Source organism: Amia ocellicauda, chromosome 23, assembly GCF_036373705.1.
Source record: "Amia ocellicauda isolate fAmiCal2 chromosome 23, fAmiCal2.hap1, whole genome shotgun sequence".
In the NCBI taxonomy this organism is placed as follows: Eukaryota; Metazoa; Chordata; class Actinopteri; order Amiiformes; family Amiidae; genus Amia; species Amia ocellicauda.
In genome coordinates this window covers 6,583,067-6,607,461 of record NC_089872.1, presented here as the reverse complement: position 1 = coordinate 6,607,461, position 24,395 = coordinate 6,583,067, and the positions used below count along the sequence as shown (strand labels likewise).

At 38.8% G+C, this 24,395-nt stretch overlaps 1 protein-coding gene across 1 annotated transcript; it reads left to right on the top strand.

Annotated features, from left to right (window-relative positions):
* Positions 1-5,629: 5,629 nt before the first annotated feature.
* Positions 5,630-23,092, top strand: LOC136718890 (uncharacterized). The gene is made up of 6 exons (XM_066696679.1): positions 5,630-6,351; positions 21,202-21,258; positions 21,332-21,394; positions 21,507-21,575; positions 21,950-22,185; positions 22,516-23,092. The coding sequence occupies exons 1-6, from the start codon at positions 5,988-5,990 to the stop codon at positions 22,987-22,989; spliced, it is 1,263 nt and encodes a 420-aa protein (XP_066552776.1). The 5' UTR covers positions 5,630-5,987; the 3' UTR covers positions 22,990-23,092.
* The last annotated feature ends 1,303 nt before the right edge of the window (positions 23,093-24,395 follow it).

The following is a 24,395-nucleotide window of genomic DNA, read 5'->3' as shown; positions in this document are numbered from 1 at the left end:
GTTTAATATACTTGATCTCAGTCTTATGCAGATATAATGTAGAGCTCCGTGCTGGCCAGTAGTATACTGTATAGAAATATATATTCATAATTTATCTATTTCTAGGTTGTTGGAACATGTACTGTATTTGATCTTGCTTAAAGCCTTTTTAAATGTAATGACCGGTTAAGCCTATCTGAATTACAATTAAAGATGAGGAAGGTGGAGAAGGAAATACAATTGTTGGATAAGAAGCTGGCTGAGTGTGAACTTGGATAATTAGTTGTCATGTCTACAAATGAATATCAATGTTTCAAGCATATACCCAGCTAACACACAATTACGTTGCTACACCGTTGTGACGACATTTTGTGTTAGCAGGGTAGGGCCCTATTAATCAAAGTGTCGCTATTTAGAACTGTTTAGGTTTTTTGTATTGCGACAGTTCCTTCTAATCACCTTTTCCTGAAATCCAGTGATTAATCAAACTTGCAGTTCGAAATAGCGACAGTCCTGAAGCCATTTCTGTCGGAATTTCATGCATTCATTTAAACAGGGACAATTTACGGACCGCCTACAAGACTGCACAATCCCAAGACTAAGGGAGCAAAATCGATCCACGAAATGTGGCTGAAGGCAAAGGGAATAACTAACATTTGTTTTCCCGCATGAAACTGGTGTGTATACAGTAGTTGTCTTGACAAGTACAGAATTTTCCAAGAGTAATTAACTGTTGTATGAAGTGCAAGTGTTATTTTTGTTAAATTACACATGACAGTAACATGTCTTTTAAGTGTGTTGCACACTATTTTCTTAACATTGCTGCAAATAGAGGTAGTGTATGGGCTCAAATTAGCACCAGTAACGAATTCAAAATGAAATAAATATAAAATAAAGTTAAGAAAAAATGAATGTTGAGATCCAAAATTAAACAATAGAAAACAAAATGTATAGAATTGTAAACAAAATTAATTATATCAAAATCAAAAAAATGAAAGCAAATAATGTTAAAGCTAGCACTGCAGTCACTCCCTGTGGTTGTGATACTGGGATCTTTATTTTCTCTGCCAGTTTCTTTGCTTTCGTGTTTTTTTTTTTTTTTTTGGTTTCGAATTGTTTTGTCGTGAGGGCGGGGCTTACAGGGAGGCGTGGATCATGGGTCTGCATTGGGCCACTAGGTTTGAGTGACGGTTCTTCCTAACCCAATCAGTGAGCAGGGTGAGCTGGTCTGCGTTGGATTTTACAGTTCTCGAATGATTTCTGTGTGGGATGGTCATCGACTGTAACGGTTTCAGCAGCGCCACCGATTCTAGCAAATCCTTACATATAAATCAAGACATAGGGAACTGCTCAGGGATGTAGTTAAGGCATACAAAACTTTGCATTGAATGAGAGTTAGGGAGAGGTTTAAATAGGAAGGTAGAGGAAGAGCTGATGGACAGCAGGTGTGCAGAAAGAAGATTGTGGTGATGATTGAATGTTGAATGAATGAAGCTGGGATAGGAGACTGGTATGGAAGGGGCAATGTTGAACTGTGGAAGTGCTTAGACTGGGACTGTGACATCGTCATTATCTGCATGTCTTAGGAGCAGATCTTAGCAAAAAGTAAGAGTTTAAAGTAATATATTGTAATGAACTGGGGGGTTCCGGCCACAGCGGGATTTGTATCACTAAAAGGCCCAACATTGAAACATCCGGTAAATAAAGAGCAGGGCAGGTATTTGTCAACATAGCCAGCTATCTTAACAGCAATATTGAAATTAACATTAGGACCTTGTTGTTTGGTGGTGGGATGTTCCCAATGGCCCGGGACAAATGTTCTATACATAAAAGTGTATAATTTTCCCAAAATTGCGACACAGCTTAATGCTTTGATTGCTGCGTTGAAACGAATTGGTTGGGTGCCAACCTTGAACTCGAGGATCTGTAGCACTGACGTCATCACTGGTGAGGTTAGGTTTGCATGATGTTAATTTGTCCCCCCCAAATAATGTGTGCCTGGCTCCATAGGCACAGTGGACATGTCCCACACTGCTCAATATGAATGATGACGAGTTATTCCATTTTGTTGTTTTTCATGATTATCCATATGATAAGGCACCCCGTATAACTATGCTGTCTTTACCTTCAAAGCCATAAAAGATAAAAGGCTTTCTTGGTGAAACTTCTACTGGCACAGGTTGGCTGCTGCATGGTTCACTAGTGTGTTTCCCTCTCATTGGTTTGGAGAAAGAAATCTAAGACACTGGTTAGGATCGATCTACAGTAGATAAATACATTAATTAACAGTCCACTTGTACAGACAGTGGATTTAAAGTGATTCTAACTTGTTAAACACTTTATCACTGGATGGGCTCACCTGTTTATTTGTCTGCAAACACACGCTCTAAACTTTCATGGCCTATCTTGTGTAAACGCACTCTGTATCAACCAGATAGTGGTGAACATCTTAAAAAAAATGTAGTCTGTATGTATAGATTAATCTCAGGCCAACGTAGTCCTACACAGTCTTGTTGCTGGCACAGCTGTACTGTAAATTGTTTCTCTTCAATGCTTTTAAATGTGACATTTTATTGTACAGTTATTGCTACACCTCTCTGCTTTCAGCATTCACCTTTACATAGCTCTGTTGGAATCCTCTTCAGATACAGTTGGCATTTTATGATGGTACAGTGTAAATGTAAATGTGAAGTGCATGCAATGTTGATTTCGGTCTTCTAATGACATCTAGTGGCCAGCAAGTGTATAAATGTTCCAAATGTATTTAATTTATATATTTAATATTGGCATATTGCAACAGGGTAGTGTACACATTATTTTGAATCGAGATTCAGGTACAGTACAGAATGAGAGGCCCAGACCGAAGGTTTCTGTGTAGAAACAGTTAGAGGATTAGCTGTTACAGGAACTGCGGTTAGAGGATTGGTGTCCTGCCTGACAACTGAAGTTTAATTAAGCTTCCACTGAAGTCATTTAGAGATGTATTCAAGCAGCAATAGTTTTAAACCATTACAAAATAATGAAAGCATGTAAATATATTGAATTTAATCAGTAAAGCAAATAAACTGAACAAGGGGAACAGTGGTGCTGCAGGAAAACTGAAGGGCCCTTACCCATCACACTGCACACAACAACCCAGTGCTCAGGCTGGCGTGCTGCTCACTGGGGACCAGGCTCTGTAACCCCGTCTCCACAGGGACCGCGGCTGCAGCCTGGGATCCTGGTGTTTTCATCCCCCCAGGCCATAGCAGTGCTGGCTATACCAAATCTAGTGACTGTTGTATGAAAGGGGAACAAATAAATACAATTAAATCTTAAATAACATATTCCTTAATTTGTGCAACCTTTTCCTTTGGGTGTCCTTCTGAAAATATGTATTTAAGTTGAAATATCCAAAGAACACACTGCACAGTAAGCTTTTGCAAAGTCCTGTTAGGTTACTATGAACCTAGAGAGACGAGATGTAAATGTTTGATGACAGTCGGCAGCTAGAGCCGGCCGTAGTGACCTGTTTGTGTGTCCCTGGAGGGTGACGACGGCATGGCTCTGCAGGACAGGAAGTTCTTTGTGTTTGGCGTTCGAACGGATGGTAAAACTCTCTGTGTACATGCATGTGAAATTCTGTTATTACTGGATCAAAGGCCACGTAGAATGACATGCTCCACACCCACCCTCGCCACTTCTAGGCTAATCTGAAACACACCCTGTACCCGAGACATGAACACAGACACCTGACTCAGCTCATCCAATAAAGTGTTGTTGTTGCTGTTTTTTGTTTTTAATTATGCCAACAGCTCCTGTCATTCAGTCTGTGGGAATGGGCTCTGGAAAGCAGTAGCATCTCTCATAAACTGGATCAGGGACATACAAACACACACAAGTGTGGCCTCACATTACAGCAGAGATCTGAGCACTGCAGTGTTGATGGGGTTGGCTGGGTTAAAGTGCAGGGGGAGAGAGTTGACAGGAGTGTAAATACAGGCATCACTGTGGAGTCTCTTCCACTTGCAGTGCTGGAAACACACAGCTGTTGTGTGAGCCGCAGTACATAACCTGGGACACAGCTACCTCACCAATTCACAGATTCTCAACGCTTTTGTGTGTGTGTGAAAGTGAGTGTGTGGAGTTGCTGTGTAATTACCTTTTAAGACTAACAGACCGTGCAGGTGGAAGTCAGGGTTGTCAGATTGGGGGGAGATCTTTTCCTATTCCTATTCTTACAATTGGACGGGCTTTATCAATTGTATGTAATTTTTTTAAAGCAATCGAAGTTAGCTTTATGCAAGGCTAGTTTGATAGGACAAACAAAACGATGTGACCTTATGCTTAAAATTACATTTTGACGAGTTGAGTTTTGAAAAGCATATTGACCCTCACTGTAAACACTTTATGGAAATTATCTAAGTATAAGTATAAGGCTAATATCATATCCCAAACCAGACCTACTTGTTAATATAGAATGCAAACATGTCAGCCATTGTGCCAAATCATTTCTGACATCAGAAATAAACACTATGCAAACAGATAATACGTTTGAATTGTATACTGTATGACAGATAGCTAGTTTTATAGGTTATAAACCAAAAATAGCCGAATTTAAGTGTTTCTTAAAGCAATTACTATGCACGGTGCGTTGCTCGGTTAATAGAACAATAACTAATGTAAATATAGAAAATAGTTTTTGCAAACTGTAAACCCAAATGGTCAATGTTAACACAGAAATAGTTCACATAGTAATGTATGTGTAAAGTGAGTATGAGCTAAACTTAATACGTTCACGTATATTAACCTGAAGGTTTAATTTGGAATAGAAAATGTACCTATAACCCAGCGAACACAACGTTGCCAATGTAAATTATGTTGCTACAACTTTGTGTGTTAGCACGGAACATATGTAATGAGGTGCATTTACATGATGTATTTCCACTCATCAAAGTAACGTTAACAAGTTAACAAGGTTAGTTACAGATCATCATATGCATCCCGACTTAAGACAGTTAACTTGTTCTGTCTTATCAAAGCTAATGCTATTTAATAATAATAATAATAATAATAATAATAATAATAATAATAATAATGCAAAATAAATTAAAAAAGCGAGTGTCATGTAATGTGCATCTTTATCGTAATCGTATATCATATTACATTATATATTAAACAAATATTGTCAAGTTACGTACATCACTGGCAACTGACATTCAACTCCACAGAGTGTAAACGTCATTTGATGGGATACAAGGAAGATTGTTTATTGAAGATTGTTTATTTATGTCCGCATAGAAAATGACTGACAGGTATCTTCTGCAGGTGATTGTCCGCATAAAAAGTGATTGACAAGCATTTTCTTGCGAAGAGATTGGCTGCATACAAAAAGATGGTCAGTTACTCCTCCCATATTCCAATGTCTCCGGGTCTGCAGCAGTACCCTACTCCAGAAAAGCGCAGCCCAGCGCAGCTCTGCGAAGTTGCGAGCTGTGACTGTGAGACAGAAGAGACGATGCAGTGATCAAGAGGAACTTGATAAGAATGAAAACTACTGCCGCCCTTTGTTTGCGGAGGTGAACGTCAACTGATCATTATCAGTGAAGCCGTGAACAGCATTGTGAACGTCATAGATATAGAATTCTAGATATGCTTTATGAAATAATTATATCAATAATGTTAACACATAATGTAAATCTCACAATGAAGCTGTAACTTAAATGATTGTAAATTACAAATGTAAAAATAAAAAGCAAAATAATATTTAAAATAATAATAATCAAGTCATTCAATTACATCGATTTCTGCGGGGATTGTAAAGAAAGGCGTTATTTGATCAGATGCGTGTGACGTCAGACAGCGCAGCCACAAGCAGTCGGCGCAGCAAGCTGTCGGAAACGCCACCGTTTATTAAATTCGGAAGCAGCAGCTGGAACACACGCACCTTACGTTCGTTGTGGGGAAATTCGGGCAGTTTCTAGAAATTAGCCTATACTACCTCGCCTGCGTACCGCCACACAGTTAGCATGGCTTCAAACATCCCACCTCCATCTCCAATGAGTCTGACTGGCGACTGGAATACAAACTGGGAAATCTTTAAGGCAGAGTTCGAGGATTACGCTTTAGTTACCGGGCTGAAGGACAAAGACACCGCAATCCAAGCAGCAACTCTTAGAAGTCTGATGGGGGGAGAGTGCAGATATATATATCGACAAAACCTTAGCCTTACAGCTGCACAACAGAATGACGTTAATGCTATAATGGCTGCATTGGACACGTATTTCAAACCTGCCAGAAATGAGTTTCTTGAGAGACGTGTATGTTGCAAACAAGAGGAGGGAGAATCCATAGACACGCTCCTGACCAGACTGAGGGAAAAGGCAGCTTCCTGTGAGTATGCACAATCTAATCTGCGCTGAGATGGTTCGTGACAAAATTGTACTGTGGGTTATTACAGATTGTTGAAAGGAGGCAAGATGGCGTTCGTGAAGCGCAGTTCTGCGCAGAAATTCAGAGATGCGCGTTCTTGGGGTGTTTCTGCGTGACGTCACTAAGCCCCACCCGCAGGAACCTGCGCAGAATCGCGCAGCCCAGCGCAGCTCTGAGACGCTGCTGCGGAAGGTGCGCTGTGGCTGTGAGACAGAAGAGACGATGTAAAGATCAAGAGGAACGTGTTAAGTTGAATGAAAACTCCTGCTGCCCCCTAGTTAGTGGAAGTGAACGACTTATATATATGCTATATAAATGGGTGATATACATACATACATACATGCATACATACATATAACTGTCCCAATCAGCTGTAAGTGATAATGTTCTATCCCAGCTGGCACAGTTAGTTGAAATAGCGTTGCATTGATGTCAGAATCCGACATCAGATTTTGGTCTTATGATGGTTGTATATGAAAGTTGGATTGACGTTAGAATAATGTCGTTATTACAACGTCAGAATCTGACGTCATTCCAACTTTCACATACAACCAGTATATGACTACAATCTAACGTCGGATTCTGACTTCTGTATAGCATTATTATATCAGTCATATCAATGTTACAAGTGTGACTTTAAGTTCCTAAATTAAACAATGCTATTAGTACATCACTTGCAGTATATAATTGAAATAATTCAAGGCTTTTGTAGAAATAAACTGAATTCAAGTCATACTTTAATACAATTTTGTATCAACAGTAAAATTAACAATAAAAACATGTCATTAGGCCAGTGGTTCTCAACCCTGATCCTAGAGGACCCCCTACCCATTCTGTTTCTTATTCCAACTGAGCTCTCGATTACTTATTTTAACTAATAATATGCTTAATCTGAGCCTTCCAATAATTTTAAACGGGGTCTCAAGTTAAGCATAATATGTTATACAATACTTTAATTGGAACATTTTATTTGTACATATTACAAATTTCTGTAAATTAAGAGACCACTTAACATTGATTTCTGAACTTGGAGTGGTCTCTTAATTTTTTTCAGAGCTGTATACATTTGTCACAACTATATTTAATTTAACCCAGTGAACCAAATACAGATTTTGCCTCGTGAACGCCCCGTTCTTTCCAGTTTAAATACATCTATCTAACAATCCCGTTTCGGTCTGCATTGGCTGTTTTCGTGTCAATGAATCAGTGAACCGAACTGATCAAATTAATCGGGTCGAACTGCCCGTCACTACTGTATTGTCTAAGACACGTTCTCACTATCTGCTGAGTCTGTCCAATCAGCGCTCTCAAGCTGTTGACCAATGACGCGGATCTATTAGGCGAGAACACGCCCCCAATGTAAACAGGGCGTGGTTTTGGCATAAATACATAAAATAACGGGTCCCAGCAAGCATTGCCAACATGCAGCGCGCTGAACACCAGGGGCTGGTTGCACTAAGAAGGTCTTACTTTAAGTCTTATTATCAATGTATTTGACTTTTATGTTGGTTAGCAGTTTTGCTTTAATCACGTTTGTTTTGTCGTTTTGTGCACTTGTTTATTTAAAGTTAAGTTTTTTTTGTTTATGTTAAATCACAAAGACTTTAAAAATTTTAAGTGATTTTAAGAATTGATTTTAAAAAAGTTTTTAATCATAAGTATTAAAAATTTGAATTGTTTTTATTTGTTAAATGTAAAATACTCCAAACAATAAAACAGTATTTAAGTCTTAGCCTTAGTCTAAGTCCTGTGAAATTGGATTGCGTAAGAGCTCACGATAAGACCGTTGCACGAAACAAAACCCCGCGGGTCTTACGTTAGCCCTGGCTTACCTGATGTTGCTAAGCAGCAAAGTCTGGTCTTATTATTTTTGTTAAGAACTGGAAAAAAAATGGCTGTGTGTAAATTAAAAAATATAAATTTCACCGAAGATGGAAAACGAGCGATAGTTGAGCAACTGATCATAAGAAAACGGGTATATTTGGGGAAAATGCTGACAAAAATAAAAGCCTGGAATGAAATAACACAAAACGCAAATGCCATCAACTGCGCCGTAGTGCGCACTGTAAATGTATTTTTAAATTCGTTTTTAAAAGTACGTTGTTTTACTTCACGGTTTATTGTATGTTTAAATACAGTACAATCAATAATAATGCAGTTTTTATTAATTAAATTAAACATTTCAGTGTCAAATTAGTTGCAACTATTATTAGTTAAACTTCCATTACTTTGTATGTATGCCCTTTCATATAAAAAAAATCTAAATTACCTGGCACGTGTGTTGCCATGTTGGTTTCATGTCAGTTTCTATAGCAAGAGATACTTTTTTCCCATTTAAGCCTGGTGTAGGGTAGGCTTAAAAAATGACTTAAATTTAAGACCAAAATGATTTTAATTTTTTGTGTGCAATAGGCCTATTTATTTTGAGCTTAAATTTAAGTCTAAGACCTACAAATTGGTCTTAAAAGCATTTAAGGCCTTTTGTGCAACCGGCCCCAGGTTACCACCATCCCTCCTCCTCTCACCAACACGCACAAGACAGCTGTGATCCAGCGCACTGTCTGGCTGTCAACATCAGTAACGGTTGTAGCAGCAGCCTTGTTTCCTATCAACAAAAATGTATTAGCTAGCTAGCAACCAATCAGCCAGAAAATGGCAATAAGAAGCATACTTTTTTTTTCTAAAAAAAATAAATGTAAAGCCATAACTGGCCCGCGGATTGGTCTGTTTTTTTTAATATGGCTCCTAAGTTGATTGAGTTTGACACCCCTGTTCTAGTGGGACATATTTCCAGGCAAGAATGGATTTTTAAAGAAATAAACCCTGCCTGGCTAATACACCTCACACTATATCTTAAAAATGGGTTTTGTGTGAGTGGACTTAGGCGGGTACGTGACTGATGACCAATCTCACTGTTTGCGGAAATCAGTGTAAACGGATGTGAAATCACACTGTAAAAAGAAGTATCTCACTGTATGCATTTCAGTATGTAGTGTATGCATTTCAATAGGTATTGTATGCATTTCAGTATATACTGTATACGTCTCAGTATGTAGCGTATACGCATCTTAGTATGTATTTCAGAATAGTGTATGTACCACGGCGTGAATTATGTCCTTAACGGGGCCTCATATTTTTGCATAATGGCTTTGCTTCGGATTGTCCCCGGAAGAATGCACGCTGATAATGTCAGGATATGAGCAGTTTAAAGAAAGGTTAACGGCTAAATCTAACACCGTGGCAGCCAACAAAGCCAGGGATAAGGCTTGTTGGGAGCGTATTGCCAACAGAGTAAATTCGTAATAACAGCGTTCTTGTCATATGTTCTCTATTTTGTCTTATGCACTCTTCTTTTATTTGTAATATGATTGCGAAGTAAGGACACGTAAAATAGTCTAAATATGTGAAAACAATTCGGATAACTTATAGCCTACACATGGGCTACATCTCTGAAATTGACCTGTTATTCACTGTTAATGAATTAAGATCTACTCCCTAAAGCACCTAGGCTGTATGAATTTAATGCTATTATGTTCAGAATAACTTCATTCTAACAATCATTTCAGCTGCAACTCCAGTGGAAAGTGCACCTGGCAACAAGTCAGGATGAAATATAAAAATATATTATCAAGTGGTGTGTATTAATACTTCTCATCATTAATACACAGTACAGATGTGGTGTGTAGCCTACACTTATAATAGACTATTCATGTGTTCACAGCAAACAGAAAAAAGGCAGAGATAGTGAAAACTGGAGGAGGGCCACCTCCTGCTACATTTTCACAGGCAGAGGATTTGGCACTGGCGAACAACAGAGGAAGGCCCATAATGGAGGGGGTCTAGGGGGCAGTCAGTTCTGACCCTGGTGGCAGCTCGATGTCCACCCTTTATGTACAGGGTAATATAATATCAATTGTTTTGATTGCCCAGTTTAAAATAATTGTATGTAGTTCACATGCCTGTCTTATGTTCAGTTGAGGGGGATACTATTGATCTGCTCCAGTTTTTCCTTTGCAATTAAAAGTTTTATTCAAACTGACAATATGTAACACTAATGATGCTGAATCCTGCATCCCATGTTTGTTCTCTCAATGTATTTTGCTGTGCAGGCTGGATGTGCGGTCGCTCTATAAGCATATGCTTGAGCTCAACTGCCAGAAAAAAGGCTACAAATAAAGAAACTTAAATTGGAAATCGAAACACTGACTGACAAAAAGGTATTACTATACACTGACCATCCTTTGATCAATATGTCTCTACCATCTGTAACTTTTTTTTTCCTTTAATTTTTTAGGAAAGGGAGAATGCCAATAAATAAATACACAAATCAAAAAATAATAATTTCATGTATCTTTTCTTATTGGTGGAAAAATTGATTTGTGATGGCCTCTCTGATGGCACTTCCTGTTATCCAACGTCACTGGGTCCACTACATCTGGTGGCATCGGCATCTTTTTTGCTGAGTATATATAAATTGTATAAAGCCTAAAATTAAGTAAAATGTAGGACTTCATTTAACACCTCCCTTTATCTACAGATACCGTGTGAGTAAGTAGATGTGTCTTTGTACATTTTCCCGAATAACAACAAACACATTATAATATGGAAACTTCAGTTTTAACTTCCATTGAAACACGTCGGTCCACCATTGCTCTGCGTTTACATTTCTGAATTCCGACCAGTTTCTATGACAACATTGTAAAAGTGGACAGTATGCATCTTCATGTTAATAATCATGTTCTTCATAATCCTCTTTATAATCATCTTCATGTTCATCTTCATAATCACGTTCATTTTAATTTTGGCACTGATCACCCTCCATACAAATGTGCCAGCATTTTTCCTGACAAGACTGTGGGCGGAGGGGTGGTGCTTATAGACGGTAACATCGAGTTAACCACGAAGATAATCTGCTCGGAGCAGTTTAGAGATGCGCATATATTGCCAACTCCCAAGCAGGACTTAAAATCGACTTCAAAATGACATTTCCCCATCATGCTTTAACTGGAATCTACTTTTGAAGTGAGTAGATTTCAAATCGTGCTTGGGAGTTAAGTATGCAACCGGCTCCTAGCTGGTTATCTTGTTTATAAAAGGGATAAAAATGCATTGAAAAAAAAACAAATCCTTTATTATTATTATTATTATTATTTTCTTGTATTATATTCTTCAGCTTTGGAGAAAAAAAGTGTGCACTTAACAATGTGAAACTGGAGGTTTTCAACACAACAAAAAATCCAATATGCTACAATTTGTATGTCGGTTTGGATTACATATAATTAGCCTATACATGCCGTGAGTATTGTTATTGTGATGAGCCAGACCATCTTTAACTTTGTAGCAATAGCAGGGCGCTGTTATTGTGAAAGGATGGGATAAAAGTAATGCTCAAGAGGTATATGGGGACTGTTTCTGAATGTTATTTGTGCTTGGGGTTGGCTTGAGTGTAGAGGCTGCGGAGCTGCCTGTATTGATCTGAACTGTGCGCCACCTCCGTGAAGTTGGCACCGCATATAATTAATCACCAAAACTATTCCATTCGTTTGTGCTATGTTTGTGCTGATTTGTGCCGCAAAAATGAACATTTGTGCTGGTTTGGTGTTTGAGATATTAAGCATTCTTGTTTGGGCTGTGTGACGTCACTCTCCATCCCATGTTGTCCAAATCGGTCCAAACCGGTGCCATTCGTTTGTGCTCGATTTGTGCCGGTTTGTGCCATTAAAATGAACACTTTATCCATTTCCATTCCTTAGAAATAACAAATAAGATTCTGGACTGTGACGTCACTCTCCACCCCATATTGTCCGAATCGGTCCAAACCGGTGTCATTCGTTTGTGCTGTTGAAAGAAACAATCTAACTAATTCCCTTACATAGAAATAACACAATTATCTCCCGGATCAGTCATGCATTTACCCCATCTCGTCCAATGCACTCATTTTCTGACTCGTTCGTTCGTGCTGTCGGTGCAGGTTTCTTACTGTAGCGGTCTTTTTTTTTTTTTTTAATATTGGCAGTTTGATCATTGGCAATAACTTCAAGCTTCAAATCTAAATCACATATGCCCTGCATTTGTGCCGCAGATTGTCGTTTGTAATGATTGATGTTTAAGATATTCGACATAATACACTGATCTAATTTACCTGTAAAAATGTACTGTAATTACTGTAACTGTACTGATACTGCTGTAGTAGAAGTAACACTTGAACTTTTACAATAAATAATTAAACAATTTCAGTGTGTGGTGTCTTAAGTTATGTGAACACTTAACAGTTTATAGATGTTTGTAGCCTCTGCTCCCTTAAAAACTTTTATTTACCCTACGCACTGCATCGCGGGAAATAACAGGAAATAACGTCTGGCTGTGGGTAAAGGTAAGCATTAACATGTGCTTGAGTTACAAAACTCAAAAATAAATTAATACAAAATAGAATATTTTCAAAAACTCAGAGCATGTGTTTAGGAAAATATATAGCACACTTAAAAAATTACAACTACTTGTTAAGCACATATTTCAGAGAGATTACGTTTTATATTAGTATTTGGCATTCAATAGAAACTCACATGAACATCCTCATGAATATTATCCTGCATTGCTCACACCAATAAGGTTAGGACATCTTTGTTCCATGCCATAAAACACATTAAGATTTGATGTGCACAATGATGCACATTTTGTGAAAGTAAAAAAAAATAGTTCAGACATAAACCCATCCCCCTTTTCCTCATGAGGTTTCAAACTTGAACCACTTTCTTTCTGAGATCACAAAAGGTACATTTTTGAAAAACATCCTGGCCACATATTTCCATAAAGTATTTTACATAATGTAAATGTGGACTAGTGCTGGAAAGCTTCAAAATGACAAAACAATATATAAAAGTACCATAAATGTGGTACATACCACTCGTGCAGTATATTTCAAGTCACATTATAGTTTTGAGGAACAGACTGAAATTTAAAAATTTCAAAAAAATATTTTTTTTGATAATCTTCCCTTCCCTGAAAGCCACCATTTACTTAACATTGATTTGAAAAAGATGCAGTGTAAGTGAACGGTAACTGAGGCTGTTATTCTCAACAAATAATTTCCTTGTGTTCCAAGGAGGAAAGAGTTACATTAAAAAAAAAAAAATGTATATTACCTTTTAAGAATAAGCATGCAACCTCAGCATTTGCTATGTGGGCTGTTAGAAATTAGTTAGTGCCCTTGACCTAGGGATTACATTAAAAATAATTATTGTTTTTATTAGATGCCAAGAAGGCCAGCTTGTGGAAGTGATGACATCAAAGTCAACAGTGCTTCAAGAGATCAGATTATTACAGGGCAGAAAATAGCAGTTCCCTCAGAAAAGGTGTGGGTAGATTTAAGTCAGAAACTCAACAAAAATGTTTCACCAAAAAACCTTTACACTTTTGTCAAGACAAACAGGCACAATATATGGCAAGTACTTGGCCTTTGCAAAAATGACAAATAAAATGAAAGATGAACATCCAAACAGTGACGGCTCAGAAGACAGCTCAGAAGATCATTTATCCATGTCAAACTCAGTCACAAATCAGCAATGTCAATGCTATGACATTCAGTTTGAGATTAGTCTCGTATCAGAGATGGGTAGAAATGTGGCCTGATAAAGTTGTTTACAATTACAAATCACTCAACACAAGAGAATACACCATCTTGAAACGTGCTGCATGGACTCATATTTTGTATGAAGAGATATGGAAAAATATCAAGACCTCATGCACTCTTAGATTTAGGAGAGCAAAAATCTATCCAACTATTACATCTCACTATACAGACATAATTGGGAAATGCACTGAGTGTGATGCAAGATATGCCAGTGGCTAACGAACCAGTAGTGCTTAAGTGTGTTATCCGGAATGTTGATGACAGTCTCCATACTGGGAAAGCAAAACGCAAGTTATCTGGAGATCTCAGAACACAAGTGTCTAAAGAACTCTGGGAAGGACGAAAACCAGCACGTGTATGGCGAGCAGCTGAGGCTTACAAAATGATGGATGTTGGTGACCCAAAGCCTAGCCACCTACCAAATCTGGCAACACTAAGAAAAGCCAAACAGGAGATGGGTGACTAAGAGCTTGGTGACAGGGACCCAATAATGTCATTGCATCTGCTGAAATACAGTGTGCCCCACAATGGAAGCATTCATGACATAGGCCTTGATAAGTTTTTTTGCCATTACTGGATTCCATCTCAGATGCAAGTTTATAAAAAAAAATCCAAGGATTCAGGCTCCATTGTGAGATTTGATGCAACAGGTACAGTCGTTAAAAAAACTGAGAAGACCCTGTGGCAGTTCTGGACATGTGTTTCTGTACCAAGGAGTTTTGTGTTTACAGGGAGATCATGTCCCAGTAGTGCAAATGCTTTCTGAGAACCACACCATCAATTCCATTGCATACTGACTCACAGAATGGCAATGAGCAGGTGCTGTGCCCAAAGAGGCAGTCTGTGATTTCTCTCTGGCTTTGCTTGGAGCATTAGTTAAGGCCTTCACTCCTTACCCAGACTTGAAAACCTACATCAATGAGTGTTTGGATTGTTGATGAGGAATGACTCAAAGCTACCACCTTGCTTCATCAGGGTTGATGTTGCACACTGCATCAAGCTCATTAGCCGGTGGGAATGCTTAAGACAAAGAGGAAACAGAGTTAGAGAATTCTACCTCAGAGCAATGGCACAACTTTTACAATCTGATTCACTGGAAGATGCAAGGGAGCTCATTCACTCAATTACAGTTGTTGCCTTCAGTGAAACAGAAGGCAATGATGAAAATGGCATACCTGTTGTTTCTGAAACATGCAAAGCACAACTGAAGAGACGAATTGCAGAGGGGTTACTGCCATGTGTCACTGAAGGTGACAATTTCACAGAGGTGACGGAGCATGAGGAGACACTCAACACAGATCTGAAAACATGGGTAAAAGAAATCTGTGCAGAGAGTCAGATGACTGCAGCACATAATGGCGACAGAGACAATCTACATTTCCTCCCAGAGCTTGTCCCAAATATCATAAGAATGGCATGCTACCTACCTCTCTGGACAGCTGTGATGGTTCCACACTTCAAACGTGTACACAATACAGCAAGCTCTGCAAATGTTGAGGCTGAATTTAAAAACATAAAACATGGTCTCTTCAAACATGAAAGCCTCCCTATCCGAATTGACTGCTTAGTCATCCGTCACCTTGAATTCCTCGAGGGCAACATGAGGCTTTCTTCTGCTCCAGTGAAGCCATGTGAGCACACCAAGACAAAGACTGAGCCCAAAACTGACTGTATTGAGCAGGATACAGAGATTAAACCACAATCAGTGGAAGAAGATCCTGTTGAAAACTGGAAAGGCCTCAGTGTTCCTCCCAAAAAGCATCTGTCCTACCTGACCCCTTGCACAGAGTGGCTGCATGCGGACACAAACCTGAAAAGAAAATATACCAAAATTAATCTCTTAAAAAATGGAAACTACCAGGCTAAAACGCCTATTAGAGTAGACAAAATGCTTGTAAGTGTCAACAATACTTTTGACTCCTTTTGCCAGTGCCTTTGCTCTGCATTCTGTGATAGTGGATCATTCTGCAATTATCTAAACAAAGAGCACACAAAAACTGAAATGTTTGATTTGGTGAAGACCATTGTCACAAAAGGAGTTGGAAAAGATGCTTATGCAAAGAGGGCAAAAATGCTGTTGGGAATGTTTCAATGTGTTCACCTTAAATCAGGTGTGAGGCAGGTCGATGCTGAGTGCAATGTTGCTACCATAGTAACATCAACAATGAAACAAATACCAAGTGCAACAATTACGACTGAGTGCTCTTCTCCATACTGCAGTCGAAATACAAAATCTTCAAGGACCATCTCTCTCCTACCAGTCAATGTAGTTATTCTCCAAACTGATGGACTCCAAGCAGCAGTGGAAGATGGACTACACCTCAATAGGTCCAAGTGCTTGAAGCCGCTGAAGTCTCCTCAAGAGTGCCCAGATAACTTGAAAATAAAGGATGTTTCATCAATGAAATTCCTCTGCAATGGATCACACAAAGCTGCATCACTGGACAACTACTTTGTGTTGAAACAAGTGCTGATACAAACCATCCACTGTGTGAAATCCCTGTGAACATGGACCTGGACAATAATTTGTTCACATTGCGAAGCGTTGTCGCATTCATTCCAGGACCCACAAGGCATTCTCTCGGACATTATGTGGCTTACTGCAGGAGAACATCTGTTGGCTGGGAGAAATATGATGACCTGTGTGACCGCGTCACAACAGTATCAGCAAAAACCAAAATACAACCCCATGTCATATTGTTCACTAAAGAGGACTAAAACATTGTGTTAATCAATATATTGTTCTGGCCTCTGCAAAAATAAGTTAGTCAATAACAGAAATAGTCCGTAGACCATTTAATTCACATTTGATTTCTATTAGCCTACTGACATACTAATTTAAACAGTTCCATGTTTTTTGAACAGCGATTCTTATCAGTAATTGTTCTGTGCTGTTATTTATACATAGATCTCTTCGTTTTCACAGTTCTGTTCTGTCCTTTGTAAATTTTTTCATCTTTGCATTTGAAAGTACACAAGCATTGGGTGTTGTCTGTTCTTTGTTCCATATTTAAATAGCAATGCTGTAAACTGTTGAAATTAAAACGAATTACTAAATTTGACATTAATGATATTTCAGATGATACTGTGCTGCAAAAAAAAAAAAAAAAAAAGAAACTTACAACAGCATAAGATGTTTTTTTGGTCTTAACTGGTCTACCAGCCTTGTCTTTGGCTGAGTTTAAAGGGGTTTGTGCACTTTTCAAGTGGTCAGACTGGGTTAAACCAGGTGAGACTAGAAAACCAGCATAGGTTGGTTTCATATGGCTGGCGTTTTTTCCTCAAACGAATTATTACTATTACTTTTGGCAGGTAACTAAAACAGGTTCCCAACCAATTGCTTTAAAATATTTTAAACATAATAAAATACACACCTCACCTGTCCTTGCTTCACTGTTTATGTAGCTTTCTCTGAGAACTGCAAGAAGAGACGACCCAAACTATCTCAATTTCTTATGAAACTGTTAATCCTATCCAATCATTCCATCATCGTTGTTGCATAATGCAATAACCATTTTGAACATAAGCTGCACTTGTATCAAGTTACACACTAATTAATCGAGCAAATGGTTATTATAACGCAGTGGCCTTAACGATATATTCACTGAGGTAAAGTTAGTCTACTTTTTACTTTTAATAAACTCCTAAAACATAATGGTAATAAACGAGATGTAATACTTGGTTCAGCGATGAACCAGAACACAAACAACATTATATTAAGTAACAATATACACGAGGTGAATTCAAACATGTGCTACACGAGCACAAATGCAGGGCATATGTGATTTGGATTTGAAGCTTGAAGTTATTGCCAATGATCAAACTGCCAATATTAAAAAAAACAATGACCGCTACAGTAAGAAACCTGCACCGACAGCACGAACGAACGAGTCAGAAAATGAGTGCATTGGACGAGATGGGGTAAATGCATGACTGATCCGGGAGATAATTGTGTTATTTCTATGTAAGGGAATTAGTTAGATTGTTTCTTTCAACAGCACAAAACAGCACAAACGAATGACACCGGTTTGGACCGATTCGGACGATATGGGGTGGAGAGTGACGTCACAGCCCAGAATCTTATTTGTTATTTCTAAGGAATGGAAATGGATAAAGTGTTAATTTAAATGGCACAAACCGGCACAAATCGAGCACAAACGACCAGCACCGGTTTGGAGCGATTTGAGCGAGATGGGGTGGAGTGACGTCACACAGCCCAAATAAAAATGCTTAGTATCTCAAACACCAAACCAGCACAAATGTTCATTTTTGCGGCACAAATCAGCACAAACGAATGGAATAGTTTTGGTGATTATTTAATTATATGGGGTACCAACTTCAAGGAGGTCTGTGCGCCTGCGCTGTGTGTGAGACCCGGGGAAGAGTAAACCTCACTCACCCGTACTAATTCAAGATCACACAGTATGGAACACAAACAGGCAGTACAATCTAAAATCACCGACTTCTAATAGTCAACATTATTAAATGTCACCCGTGTGAACTCTACATTGCTTCTATATTTACTATTTATATGTTGCCGTCTTAATATTTATTGCAATACTTTCCTCCTAATCACACACTTTTCATGTTAATAACAAATTAGATACAACGTAAATGTCAATAATAAAATTCCTGTCACTAATTTGAATATTCCAGTGTTTTATTTTGCACTTTTGTACGTTTCGATCAGGTGTTTACCGACCTTTTCTCTTCTTTGCTTCTGTGACGAGTTCACCGTCACCAGCTTACAGCAGCCGTGGCTCCATCGCCTGAAACCGCCGAGCTCTGATTGGCTAAACTGGCAGTTTATTATTGGACAATTAGCCAATCAAAAACTTGAACAGTCAGCCGTTTCGGGTTAAAGTATTAGCAAATGGTAAATTTTAACACTTCGGGTGTAAAACTGCGAAATAATATGCCAGAATATATTTTATTCCCCTTAAGCCTGTGGCTTACAGCTGTGCTGTCCGACAGTAATGCGCGATGAGTGCGGGGTGTCCTAACACACAGACACCTCCAAGAGTGTGTATGGGTTATTTCATCTAAAGTATCGACTAAAATATAACCAATAAATTACGTCTAACAGACGTTGACTCGGCGTCGTCAATAAGACGTTGTGGGTTGGTTATATTTTGGTTGCCTGACGTCACGAATCAAATACAACCAAAAAACGACGTCATTATAACGTTGTGTGCTCAGTGGATGGCTCTACGTGCACGCTGCCCGCTCGCTCAGTCTCCGGCGCGCTGTGCTGAGCCTGCATTGCGTCACTCTGTCCGCAGCGGGGGCGTGTCTTGCTCATTTATGCCGGCAACAACCAGAAAGTTGAGCGTTTTATTTTAGGTCAACAGTAAAATGACGGCAAACCTAAACGCCCAAATGGGGTGCAGTCCCGCAAAAAATAAAGTCCTGGAGCTATCTTCAGCCCTGGCCCTCTCTCTCCTATACATTGTGCAATAACGTGCAATAATTTGTGCAATAACAGGTAGGGATGTACTGTTCATGGTTATAGTTTCCAATGCTACCTGAAAATATAGGATAAACATCAATCTCCGCAATATAAGTATTTATTATTTGTGTGACTCCACTACTAAAAATATATGAAAAATGTGATCCAAACGATCTCTGAAACATTCTTCCATGCATCCATTTTTAGAATTATATCTCTAACATAAATAATAAGGAAAGCGGACAGCGAGATAAAAAGTTTCTCGTCCATGTTTTCAGCTAGCCAGTAGAAAAGAGAAGGCACTTCCAGATGCAGAGCACATCTGTCTGCCACTGCCGCTCGCTGGACATTAGCACACAGTTGAACATGCTCACCTCTCCACTGTCGCTGCCGCCGGGAGTCGCGGCTCTCATTGGAAATGAATGGGAGCGAGTGGCTCTGTAGCGCCAGCGAGCGGGCAGTGTGCAGCACCCTGATGCACTCTGGGTTTGAAATGTTCTGTGCAGCGCGCATGATGGGCGATGGGCAAAGTTAGTACATCATCGATCCACGTCTTGTCCCGCCCTCCGAGAATGATTGACACTAGGAGGAAATACAAGGTTGAAAAGATTGTGCCAAAACTAAAAATGGAAGTTAAAAACGAAATAGCGATATAAATAAATACAATGCTAAATATATATATATATTTGGATGTATTTCACTTTTTATTAATCTATGTATGTATTTATTTATTTATGTATCTATTTATTAATTTTGCCACGGATTACCCTCCATAGTGAACAGCATTGGCAAAGCTGTATTACACAATTACAGAATTAATTTTAACAGTAATGAAATCCATAATGTTGTAACCTAAATTATTGGCGATGCCAAATCAGTTTAACAAATTATCTGAAAAGCACAATGTTTAATTCAACATAAAATAATAACATGTCATGTCAATGAATTACATCAGTGTGACAGTATAGGTTGATAATCCACATGAATGTAAAATGTGTAAAATTGATTTGAAGTAATAACGTATTTCTCATTAAGTCGCTAAATGATCAATAACAATAATGTAGACGCCCATCAAAGGTGGTTGAGTGTCATTTCAATACAGTATTGTACAACATTACACAGAGACAATGAACACTAAATGAAACATTAGGGAACAAGTTAAGGGTAGATGTTTATTATATAATGCAATCCCCATGTGTGATACATTGTGTAAAAATTAAATGTAATTACATTACATTATATGTATTAAACAGTTCCAATTAGGCAACTAGTGTATAAATAGGTGAGGTTGCTGGTTAGTTTGTTTACCACCATCGAACTGAAATAAAATTCAATGATGCTCCACCACCATTAATTTGTAGTGACTCCAGAGGAGAAACAAAATATAACTTCAGGCAGGCAATGATGTTATAAACCTTGGGTTTGAGGAAATGTAAGTGTATAATGTTTGTAACTATTAACTGTAAACAGATTATAATACTGGACACTATAATGCAACCCATGTAAAAATAATTGTTCCTGGCTTACCATAAGGCCTTTGTCCAAATTAATGTGTATTTGTTTGATTAAATCTGTCTTGGCAAACCTGTACTTCCCACTGATAAGGCATGTAGAAATGTGCAGAACTCATCACCCTAATGCAATAATCATGTCCCCACAACTGTCTGAACCCTTACAGACTGAAGAGGGTTTAATACTTATGGCACCACTGAATGACTGTTTTTAATTTCAGATCCCCTGTATGCCAGCAGTTTGTTTGCTACAACACTCAAGGCATCCCCTGGGGAGGGTAAGTTGATATTTGCTATTAATCAGAGTTCAGACATGAATGCTGTTTATTACAATGGGTGTACATATTACAGGGAGTGAACAGCCTGCTGCAGATGAGGCAGGGTCAAGGGTCCAGGGACCACATGCACAACCTGGTAATATTTGTTTTGCAATATTGTACTTTTTAACTGAATGTTTACAACTTGCCCTATGATTTTTAAGAACTGTCATGAATGGCACGTGTGAATGGTTAATTTTTATATACAGCGTTTGAACAGATCGCCATTGATGTGCAACCTTCTACACCTGCATCCCCACAGTCCCTTAAGAAAACAGGTAAGATGTATTCATGTGTTCACTCGATCCTACAAAAGGCAGCTACAGTACCATCAGAGGTATACATCTCTTAAACCATTTACTCTATTAACACGTGGTAACCTGTACACACATGACATGGACAGTTACAATGTATGTCTGTGGATGCCTCATAGAGAGGTCCTAGTTGTTAAGAAATACGTGCAATTACATTAACACAATTTTGTGACCGTCTTTTTGTTTCCAGATCCTGGGGGTGATAGTTCAGATAAATGTTCAATTTAGTACTGACAACTTGGCTGGATCACAAATCAGAAGACATAGGGATGCTCTAGGACCACAGTTGAAAACCATTGCTTTAAAAATGTCAACTTGTTTCACTGTCCCTCTTACAGGAACCCATGAAACCACTCTGTTACTTTTAGAGTCAGCAAGACGTCACTGGGACCTTTACAATCATCAACGCACCCAAATGTTTATAAACATCCTGCAGGACTTCCAGCTGTGTGGACATGACACCACAGTGGAGAAGCTAAAGAAGAAATGGAACAATCTCCTTGTGACATACAAGAGGGCAAAGGACAGAATCAGGGAGTCTGGACAGACCCAGATTACATGGGTGTTCTTTGAGGTAAGTACTGTTTATCTTGGCATGGGTTAAGGAAGAGAAGCAATTGAATGTTATGATGGCTATATTATAATTGATTAGAAGTACAAAGTTATAACACTAAAATACAACGGTTTACATTACTAGCAGATCATGCAACTGCTCTCTACCATATTTGTCACTGTAGAGTGATACTGTTATTTTACTGATGCATTGTATAGTGTGTGTGTGTATAGATTATATTAACATTTGTATAACCCTGCAATTCAGGGTTGGATAAGAGGGTCAAATACCTGCCAATTATAACAATTGCCCAAATGACAATTTCAATTGTGTCACCTATTCTCCTTCCAGGCAATGGATAGTCTGCTCAGCAAGGCACAGGGGGCTTTACCCGCAAAAGACACCATTATGACAACAAACCTGTTCCCTGATGCGTCTGTGCCACAATGTGCCCCTTCAACGGTCTCTTCCCAACCACTGCCATCAATGTCAGGACTGACTGTGTCTACTGCCATTGAGACGCCAGCCTCCCTCCCACAACACATCCCAGAAAAAAGAAAAGCAAAGACACCTGGTGTAAATACAGCTGGGGAGTTTCTGACTGAAGAGGCAGATCAGTCTGCAAAAAGAACCAAGATGCTGGAAACCTTCATAGAAACCAATGAATGGCTACAGCAAAAGAGGGAAGAAAGCTGCCGGAAAGCCGGGCAGAGGGACAGGAGGAGAGAACGTAGGGAAATTGAACTGTTAAAAGAAATTAAAGCCGTCTCTGCAAAACAGAACAAAATTATTGAACTGTTAGAAATTTTTTTGGAAAAGCAGTGATATTTATTTTTATTGGCTATGGAGGATTGTTATTTTTCTTTCTAACTCAATGTTTCATTTTGCATGCATTGTTCCATGAATAAAACAATAATATTACAATGTCTGTCAGTTTAATTTATGGTCACAGAAGGCAGTGAGGGTAATTGAATAGAACTGTTTCCTGTAGTGTATCTGTGAATTGTCTACAGACTGGAATGTGACATCAATCAACAAAGTGTGTTGGGGAAGCCAGCTCTTCGAAAGCCAACTTCATTGTCATAAATGGCTTCATCTGTTGGCCAGTGTATCTTGTATGAGAGGTGATGAGATACTAATGTACATAATTCATGTAGATGGGGCAAATTATGGATTTGCTGGTATCAAACCTGTCTGCAATGCCTCTGTATGTCTCAGGAGTCCATAGACTGGCCAGCACAACATTTTGGAAAGGCCATTTTGTCCCATGTGGATTGTCATACTATGGTAGCAATTCCAAATTGAGTTACTGAAACAGACAATTAAATGTTAATTTAAACATTACATTCAAAGCACAACAGTTCAAACACTTGGCCTGATTATGTAACATGGAATGCATTAAGGTAAAATATACCATCCTCTACTTGTCCTTGACGTAGTCGGAAGTGACTTTGGAAATCACTATATAGTGGCACCACTTCTTGTACATATTCAGATATTTTTGGTACATATCTGTAATTCAAACCATACATAAGGACTACAGATACAGGTACTTGTCAGGAGGACATGGACATTGGACAAATTGGACATGGTCCTCCTACCTTTTTTTGAGTTGGTTGTTTCACAATGTTCTTATCACACTTTTTTAATGGTATATATCTGTACCTTCCTTTAATGTGAAATTTAGCACTATCACACACTGGGACCCATGAGTACTTTCCTCTGTTTAGGGCATCGGCTATTTATGGCTGTTCAATATCGTTGATCTCCTCCGCAACGGCAATTGCAATGATAAATTCCATGTTGTTTCACATGTCACGGTGCGTCATTGTGCAGCAGGGTTTGTGGAAGGCGTTCTCCAATCAGATCCGTATGACATCAGACATCCAGGGCAGCAAGCTATGGGATACTCGAACACGACCTAACTTTGATTGATGCTGTTGAAATGTGCAGCGCTGCTGAGCAGACTGATATGCCAATGAGAACAATGGAAATTAAAAGCCCATGCACTGACGTTGATGCAATTACTAAGCAATCATTCAGACCAAACCAAACGAGATACAGACGGCCTTGTCATATGCAGGTACTGTGGCAATACACAGGTGAGGGGGAGGGACCACTGCCCTGTGTATAGCAAAGCATGCAAGGCTTGTGGAACTAGTAATCACTTTGCAAAAGTGCGTCTCAAAAGCAAGAGAAGGCCAAGTGAAAACAAGCTTGACTGTGTGGAA

Excerpts from the sequence above, each read along its gene's own strand:
- LOC136718890 (XM_066696679.1), top strand. The coding sequence starts at position 5,988 with ATGGCTTCAAACATCCCACCTCCATCTCCAATGAGTCTGACTGGCGAC. Across the intron at positions 6,352-21,201 it reads GAGGGAAAAGGCAGCTTCCT|ATCCCCTGTATGCCAGCAGT; the intron begins GTGAGTATGCAC and ends TTTTAATTTCAG. Across the intron at positions 22,186-22,515 it reads TTACATGGGTGTTCTTTGAG|GCAATGGATAGTCTGCTCAG; the intron begins GTAAGTACTGTT and ends TTCTCCTTCCAG.